This window comes from Melospiza melodia, chromosome 22 (genome assembly GCF_035770615.1).
Source record: "Melospiza melodia melodia isolate bMelMel2 chromosome 22, bMelMel2.pri, whole genome shotgun sequence".
In the NCBI taxonomy this organism is placed as follows: Eukaryota; Metazoa; Chordata; class Aves; order Passeriformes; family Passerellidae; genus Melospiza; species Melospiza melodia.
In genome coordinates this window covers 2,716,023-2,724,735 of record NC_086215.1, presented here as the reverse complement: position 1 = coordinate 2,724,735, position 8,713 = coordinate 2,716,023, and the positions used below count along the sequence as shown (strand labels likewise).

Genomic DNA, 8,713 nt, shown 5'->3' with positions numbered 1-8,713 from the left:
CCTGGGCAGGTTGCTGGTCCGGGGCCAAGGGGAGGGCCACGCCGGCGAGGCAGCCTTTGTCCCAGGAGCGGGCTGCCGGCCCCAGGTGCGCGCTGAGCCCGGGCCGAGGCGGCGGGGCCGGAGCGGCGGCCGGAGCCAGCGGGGTGAGCCGGGGCAGGCACGGGGGGAGCCGGGCCCGGGGCTGCTGCCCCTCCATGGAGCAGGGCTGGGAGCGGGCCCCGGCAGCAGCGGGGGCGGTGCTGGGGCAAACACGCTCCGTGGGGCGGTGCGGGAGGGCGAGGGGGCCGGGGCGGCCGCTCGCCGCACGAGGTTCCCAGGTGCGGGGGGCAGAGGGGCACGGAGGGCACGGAGACCAGGCACGGAGGGCACTGGCAAGCCCCAGCGCTGGTGGGAGGTGGGATGCAGGGAACTGTTCTGCCTGGCAAGGATGCTCCTGGCATCCACAGTCACCCTCTTTGAACCTTCAGAGCCCTTTTGGCTTTCAAATCCCAAATGTGCCCAGTGGGAAGTCAGCCCCGCCATTGTCCTGAGCAACACGCAGTTTAGATCCAGCAGTGGCTCTGAGCCTTTTGCCCCAATTTTCGAGGCCCTGCTCCCTGTGCACAAGGGATGCTGCAAGTGAGGGATGTCCCACAGGTGTTTGTCAAGCTTGTCATCATGGCCAGCCCTACACATCAAGTGCTGCCCTGCTCCAGCTGCTGGGCACAGCTGGAAACTTTGCACATCTGGAAATGGGCAGGCACTGTGCAGCATCGTGCCTCCTCTGCAGCTCTGGAGGCATCAGCACCACTCTCCTGTCCTGCTGCTTCTGATCCTGCATGGTTGGGAGCAGGTACTGGAGCTGCCCAGCCCCGGGATGCCACAGAAAGCCTGGGCAGATTGATGAGCTTCTCAGATTGTTTCCCACCCACTGGGCTCCCTTTCTGTGCCCCATTCTCCTGCCTGGGAGAGCTGGCTGTGTGCTGCCTTTGGATGTTACCCCAGTCCAGTCAGAACGGGAATTGGACCCTAGCAGGCTGGGAGCCCATTTCCCACCCTCTCCTGCATTCAGCACAGTGCAATTTGTCACCAATTCGTGTCCTTCCATTTCACAGTGCGTGGGACAGAGCTTTCCAGGATGTAGGCTGGGCTGCAGACTTTTCCCATTGCTTTGTTTGTTACCTGGAGCAGATGAATCACATCCCAACGGTGCAGTTATAACAGGGCAAACCCCAGCAGGGCTGCTGGGACTGCAGATATGACAACTGGGGACATAATTAAGTGGTTTTCTTGGTGGTGCTGGGTTAATGATTTGAGTCTGACATAACTTTGAATCGATAACCACTTTAATATCTAAAAGAGGTCCTCAATGATTCCCCATTTCTATGACAAGGATTTATCAGAGGAATCCATACAATCTCTTCATAGCCACTGTAGAGGGAAGGCTCCTGGCTATAGTACAAGGTCTGATAAGGGATTTTGGTGGCCCCATATCCCATGACATGGGCCCAAAGAACAGCTGCTGTTCATTGTTGTGCATCTCATGCCATGCCGGAGATTGGTCACCCTTGCTCATTGCCAGAGATGCTGACTCCAAAACAGGAATCAGCATCTCCTTTGAACTTGCCGAAGGTCTTTTCTCTCCACTGGCCTGGGAAAAGGGCAGGGGAATTTCTCAGGGGAATTTATGCACTCACAGGAGAATTGTGTAGCCAAGTGACAGCTCCAGGTCCCACCCAAAGCACTGGTGGGGTTAAACCATGCCTCTGGTACCCAGGGCTCTCAGGCCACCCGCAGGTTATAGCTGGAGTGTGAAGCAAGGTCAGCCTCAGCAGGATGCAGCAGGCATCCTGCCTGTGTGGCTCAAGGCACCAGGCAGGGCAGTGCAGGAGGAGGAGGGAGAGCTGTGCATTGCAAAAAGCACATCTGGAGCAGCTGTGAGGTGCTGAGCACATGGATATCTCAGCTGCCCTGTGCAGAGGCTGTCACAGAGAACCAGACTCTTTGCTTTGCTACAATTCCTTAGGAGTACCTGGGGGCTGTTTCTGCTGGGAGCTGAGCTCTGGATGGACAAGTGGGAAGTGCTCCAGTCCCCAAGGGCAGTGATGTGGGCATTCCAGCCTGGCTGTGTGCCCGGATCAGCAGGAGCTTCCTGCCTCTGCCCTCCTGCCTGCCCTTGGGGCTGCAGGAGAGGTGTGGGGATCACAGCAGGCATGGACACTGTCCCTGTGCATCTCTTACATGCTGTGGCATCAGTAAGAGCTGGGCCAGGCAGGAGACACACAGCTGGAGATGCTGTTTCCCTGCCTGAAGCAGAGAGGACTCTCTCAGGGACAATCTGGGCCTGCTGGGCAACAGATGTGACCTGGTCCCAAGTATGGGTTTTGAGGTGGCAGCATGTGGGTGCTGGAGGGATGTGGCTCTGCACCCCAGAGAGGATGGTCACACTGGTACTCTGCCAGGCCACGATCCTGCTCTCAGCTTGGAACTCCAGCTAGCCACAGCTGGGCTTCCCCCAGAGATGCTGCTGTGAAGGAAGGTGCTGATTGCCAGCCAGGGAACAGCTTGAGCAGGGCTGGGCACAGAGGGACCTGAGGGGCTGCAGGTGAGAAGGCAGGGCTGAACAAGTTGTACTGAAAATCCGCCAAGGAGGGAGTGCTCAGAATGGCAGAGTGTCCCAGCCCTGAGGCTGCCAACAGCCCTGCTGGGATGGGTCCAGAGGAGCCCGTGGATATTATCCTCTTCCATGCTAAGAGCAGCCATGTACCAGAGAATGGCTTCATTGCTGGGATGGGAAAGTCCCACAGCCATGCATGAGGTGTGAGCTGGGGCTGTCCCTGCAGGTTGGAGGAGGAATGGGCTCCAAAGCCAAGGCCATTGCCGGTCTCCTGGCAGCCACCTGTGTCTGCAGCGTCATCGCCCTCATTCTGAGCGTGGTGAATGTGAAGGATGTGCTTCTGCCCCCCAGCACCAAGGTAGGGTCCTCAGAAGGAGCACAGCTCTCATTTGGCTGCTGGCTACCGCTGGGTGTTGGGTTTTGCCTGGGTTTCAGGCAGGCTGTGCTGTTTGTCACCAACATGGGGACAATGCCCTGCACAGACTGGAGCGGGTCTAGCTGAATTTGGTCACTGTGCCTGGCCCCACAGCACATGCAGCTTTTTCATCCCAAAGCACTGCCAGCCCCAGGGGCTTGGGATGGATCCTTGTCCCCAACACAGCTGGTAACTGCAATGCCACCAGACTTTTTCTGTCCTGGTGAACACCAGTCTTGTTTGGCCATTCTAGGCTCCCCTGCCCACCAGGAGCTCCGATGGCTCTCCTGGAGCTTCTCTCCCTCACTCTGCAGCAGGTGACGCTGGTCTGCTCCCCTGACACCCCGTGTCCCCTCTGCTCCCCAGCACGGCCTGGTGTTTGACGCTGGCTCCACACACACGTCCCTCTACATCTACCGGTGGCGCGCGGACAAGGAGAACGGCACGGGCATCGTGTCCCAGGTGGAGGCCTGCTCAGTGTCCGGTGAGTGCTGGGGGCTGCCCTCCCTCTCCATGGCCAACCTTGGTGCTGCCCTTCATGGCTGTTCCACACACCAAAGCTGATTCATGCCAGCTGTGATAAATGCTAATTTATCTATTGGGCATTTCTAAATACCCACAGGGTCGTGTATTCCTATTGCAAAAGTGCTGTGTCAGGCTTCGGCACAAGGACAAGTCTCTCTGGAGGAAATGCCCACTCTAGAGAGCAGATCTAGGAGCAGATAAGTGGTACATGGAGCCAGGCTGGGGCTAGCAAAGGCCAGCAGGCCAGGGCAGAGGTGCCTGGGCGAGGGGAAGAGGGCTCAGAGCTCGCCTTGCCCTCACGTCCCTCGGCAGCAGCGGCATGGCAGTTACTGGTTAACTGCAAAGGTCAGGCCGAGGGCAAAGTGTAACGCAAGGGCTGCTTGGGCTAATGGCAGATATTGAGTCAAAGCTCCCGGGAAGATAAACAGTGAGATTTCCACCCCAGAGCCTGGCCCTACCAACTGCAGGACCATGCCAGGTTCTCAGATCCAGTGCCAGCCTCTGAAAATAGGGAGGCTGTGAAAGGGCACACAGAGTGTCTATCAGCTCCAGGTGCCCTCAGGGAAATGGGGAACAGCTGTGTTTGTCCCCAGCTCCTGCAGGACGGACTGGCCGTGCCCAGCACTTGGGCCACCCGGGATCAGCTGTGCGCTCAGCGTCCCCGGGCCGCAGCCCTCCCGCTCTGCCCGGAGCAGGAGCTCCTGCGGCTCCCGGGGCGAGCGGCCGTGCCACAGCTGCTGCCGCCTGGAGCGACAGCTCCGAGCGCGGGTCGGGACTACCTGGGACAAGCAACAAAAAAGCCCTATGGGATTCCTGGGTGGACAAGTCCCCTGCTGTGCCGTCCCTGCGGGGTGGCGCTGGGCTCTCTCCATCACCGGTTCCCTGTGGCAGGACCCGGCATCTCCAGCTACGCAGACAACCCCGCGGGGGCTGGCGCCAGCCTGAAGCCTTGCCTGGACAGGGCCATGAAGATCGTCCCGGCCGAGCAGCAGCGGGAGACCCCCACGTACCTGGGGGCCACGGCCGGCATGCGGCTGCTGAGGTAGCGGCACCTCCCGCCCTTCCCGCTCGGCGCCGGAGCCGGGGCTGGCACCGGGGCACGGGGGCCGGGGCACGGGGGTGCTGCCCGGCCAGGCCGTGGGCATGGGCAGAGCGGCCCTGCCCGCGGTGCCACGGCGTGTCCGGGAGAGCCGCTGGCGGTGCTGGAGAGATGTCGGGAGCAGCTCCTTGGCGGGGCACGGCGGCCTCTCAGTGCCAGCCCGGCTGCCAGAGCTGCCAGGCGGGGCGTGCAGCACCTGAGGTGTTTGTGCCTTTGCCGGCAGGGAGGAGAACAGCAGCAAGGCCGAGCAGGTCTTGGCCGAGGTGTCCAAGGCCATTGGGGAGTACCCTGTGGATTTCCGCGGAGCCCGGATCCTGACGGGCAGCGAGGAGGGCTCCTTTGGCTGGATCACTGTCAACTACCTGCTGGAGACACTGGTCAAGGTGCAGCTGGGGAGAGGGCAGGGCAGGGCCAGTGGAGAGAACGTCCCTGTCTGAGCTGCAGCAGCTTTCCTTACCTGCAGAGGAGGGAGGAATGGAGCTTTGGGGCACTGGCCAGGCAGCCAAAGGTTCCCTGTGGTTGTGGGCTGCAGATTGCACCTCATTAATGGGATTAACAGGATCTTTGTGTCCAGCTCAGCCTGGCCCTGTGCTCTCGTGTGCTGACACACAGGGGTGGATTTTGGGGTGCCAGGGATCTGGCAGCGGGATCGGCCTCCAGGGTACAGGGTTCCTTTTTCTCTGCTCCAAGTGTCTGGATCCCAGCAGATGTGCAGCAGCCAAGAGGCCACACCTGAGTGCTCCGTGGAAGTGTCCGTGGGTTGAGGAGGATGTGGGCAGGCAGGGATAAATCAGGGAGCCAGGAGCAGGTGGAAGGTGCCCCTGGGGCCCCCAAGTCCTTGCGGGAAGGGAGTGTGAGTGTGAGTGCTGCAGTTGAGGCTAAGCCTTGCTGTGTGTTGGGCCAGTTCTCGTTTGCAGAGAAATGGGAACATCCCCAGGACACCGAGGTTCTGGGAGCTCTGGACCTCGGCGGTGCCTCGACGCAGATCACCTTCCAGCCCGGGGTCCCCGCGGAGGACAGGAACACGTCCGTGTTCTTCCGGCTCTACGGCACCAACTACTCCCTGTACAGCCACAGCTACCTGTGCTACGGGCAGAGCCAGGCCCTGAAGATGCTGCTGGCAGCTCTGCACCAGGTGCCACGGGGCACGGGGGCTGCTCAGCCATCTCCCAGTGCCGTGGCACATCTCCCCCTGCAGCGCTGGGCGTGCCTGTGGGCCAAGAGTTGGGAATTGGCAGAGGCTTGGGTTTTAACTAGGGAAGCAAAAAATTGCCTCATTTGGGTGGAAGGTGGTGGTGGTTGCCAGCCAGAGCTCCCTTCTCCCCACATCTTGACGTGCAGTGGCATTTTTGTAATTCCCCCAGCCCAGCTGTATGTGTAGTTTCTCTGCTGTCACCATGCTCTTGGCCTTGCTCCATTCCTGCCCAGAGAGAGGTTTCCCAGCACAGTCCCTGCACTGCTGCCCGGGGGCAGAGGCAGAGCCCAGCGCTGCAGGAGCCAGGGCTGCTCAGGGAGTTCCCAGGTGGGGTGCATGCAGTCCTCCTGGGGTGTAGTCCTGCTTTTTGGGAGGGGCTGTGGGAAGGTCTCAGTGGCGCTGCAGCCCCATTAATGGCTCCATCTCTCTCCAGGCCAGCTCCAGTAGCCAGATCAAGCACCCCTGCTACCCCCAGGGGTACCAGGAGAACGTCACCGTGGCAGAGCTCTACGACAGCCCCTGTGTGCGTGCGCCCAGCTCAGCCAGCCCTGGCCTTGTCCTCACGGTGACGGGGACAGGGGACCCAGCCGCGTGTGACGCGGCCGTGCGGAGACTCTTCAACTTCAGCTGCGGGGCGCAGGGGCCGTGCGGCTTCAATGGGGTCTATCAGCCCCCCGTGCGGGGACAGTTCTTGGTAAGCAGCCTCCGGGCCCTGCCTGGGGGAGGGCGAAGGCAGGGCCTGGGTGTCTCCTCTGCCACTGATTGTGGAACGGGCTGGGGAGAGAGGGACCCTCGGAGCTGGCTCTGTCTGCAAACCTCTTGTGTGCTCAGAGGGGGCTTCTGCCTCCTGCCCCGTGCCAGCATTCCTGAGGGGCACGGGAAGGCCTTATCTGAGGGACACTGTGTGAGCCAGCTCAGAGTGCAAGAACACCCCCTGGGTTGTGGGCCAGCTCTGAGACTTTCTGGCAGACCATCAAGGGGCTGCCCGATGCAGAACCCGGGGAATTACTTGAGACTCTCTCCCCAGGCAAGAGGGGCCCCTGGGTCTTTTCTCAGGTGAGGAAGCAATTGTTTTTCACCATGTTCCTTTGCCCCCCAGGCCTTTGCTGGGTTCTACTACACCTTCAACTTCTTAAACCTGACCCGCCAGCAGTCTCTGCGTGAAGTCAACACCACAGTCCATTCTTTCTGCCGGAGGAACTGGACAGAGGTGAGAGCCCTGTGAAGGGCAGCCAGGAGCCTTTTGCTTATCCTGTCCCAAATCTCTGTCCTTGGAGTACAAGCCCTGCTGTTCCCTGGGCTAGGGAGGGTTTCTGAGCCTCTCTTTCTTTCCCTGTTGCACTCTGTCCCTGATGGCCTCACAGCTGGTGCAGAGCTTCCCAAAGGATTTGAAGTACCTGCACACCTACTGCTCCGTGGCCTTTTACATCCTGACGCTGCTGCTCGATGGCTACAAGTTCAATGAGCACACCTGGAGCAACATCCACTTCAGCAGGCAGGTAAACACCTGTGGGCAGCAGGAGAGGGTGGACATGTTCAGGAGCAGCATCTCTGGAGTCCTCTGTGCCAGAGATGTGTCCCTGTTTCATGGCTGGTCCCCAGGGGTCCCAGGAGAGATTTGCTGTCTCTTAGCCATGCCCAAACCTCTGACCCAGCTCATGTCTCACTTTCCATGCTGTCAATGTAACTGATTTTAGGGGAGGTCAGGGAAAAACAGAGGATTTGGCCACTTTGGTCTCTGATGTTGTTATCAGAAAGGTGATGGTGGCCCCATGACCACTTTGAACCAGAGTATGGCCTGACCAGAATATTTCCAGGATGAGAGAAGACAGCCTCAGGTTTTGCCAGGGGAAGCTTAGTTGGGTACTAGGAATGGTGCTTTTTCATGGAAATGAAAATGGAAAGGGTCAGGCTTTGGAACAGGCTGCCCAGAGCACTGGTGGAGTCACCATCCCAGGAAGTGTTCAAACAACATGTGGATGTGGCACAAACAACATGTGGATGAGGACACAGCTTAGTGATGAGCATGGTGGTGGTACTGGGCTGATGGCTGGACTCCATGATCTGAAAGGTCTTTTCTGATCTTACTCTGCAGCCAAATTAGAAGGATTGTGGCAACAGAGGAAACCCCAGATCCAAAATCACGTGCAGGTCACAGAGGGACACCTGGGTCAGAGCAGTCATCCGTGTTCAGCTGTCCCTTAGCCCTGGGGGAGGGGGGGCAGGAAAGCTCTTTGTGCAAGTGCTGCTGGCAAGATCGGGTTCATCACAGCCTGGTCCCCATGTGAGACAGCTGGGACAGCTCACGGGACAGATGCCCCCAGCCCCTCACACAAGCTGCTGGTGCCTGGCAGAGGTGCTTTTGGATGATGCCCTGTGCTGTCTCCCTGCAGGCAGCAAACACAGACATCGGGTGGACACTGGGCTTCATGCTGAACTTGACCAACATGATCCCTGCTGAGGCTCTGCAGCAGGTCAAGGGCCACCAGCCCGGCCTGTGGGCAGGGGCCGTCTCCTTCCTCGTGCTGGCCATCGTGGCAGGCCTGGTGGCTGCTTTCCTGCACTGCTTCTGGAAAACAAAGTAGCTCCCAGCCTCCTGACTACAGGCATCCTAGGCATCCTGCCTTCTAAACCAGGCAGGGAAGTGGTGCAGAAGAGGTAGAAAGTGGAAAAGGATGAAGGCATTAGACCCATCTCCATTGCTCAGGAGATCTGACTGGGTCATCTCTGTGAATATGGAAGATGACTTGATCTCTCTCCAAGAGGAAGACTCCTTTAATCTGACTGCCAAAAGCTGATTGAGACTTGCTGGCTGCATGAAGCTAAAAAAATTCAAATGAGAAATAAAATCGGTTTTGTTTTTCAAATATGAATGTCACTGCT

General features: G+C 59.2%; 1 protein-coding gene across 1 annotated transcript; it reads left to right on the top strand.

Annotated features, from left to right (window-relative positions):
- Positions 1–102: 102 nt before the first annotated feature.
- ENTPD8 (ectonucleoside triphosphate diphosphohydrolase 8) lies at positions 103–8,697 on the top strand. The gene is made up of 10 exons (XM_063174549.1): positions 103–143; positions 2,823–2,954; positions 3,378–3,495; positions 4,428–4,578; positions 4,859–5,018; positions 5,540–5,770; positions 6,264–6,524; positions 6,930–7,040; positions 7,195–7,329; positions 8,224–8,697. The coding sequence occupies exons 2-10, from the start codon at positions 2,835–2,837 to the stop codon at positions 8,413–8,415; spliced, it is 1,479 nt and encodes a 492-aa protein (XP_063030619.1). The 5' UTR covers positions 103–143; positions 2,823–2,834; the 3' UTR covers positions 8,416–8,697.
- The last annotated feature ends 16 nt before the right edge of the window (positions 8,698–8,713 follow it).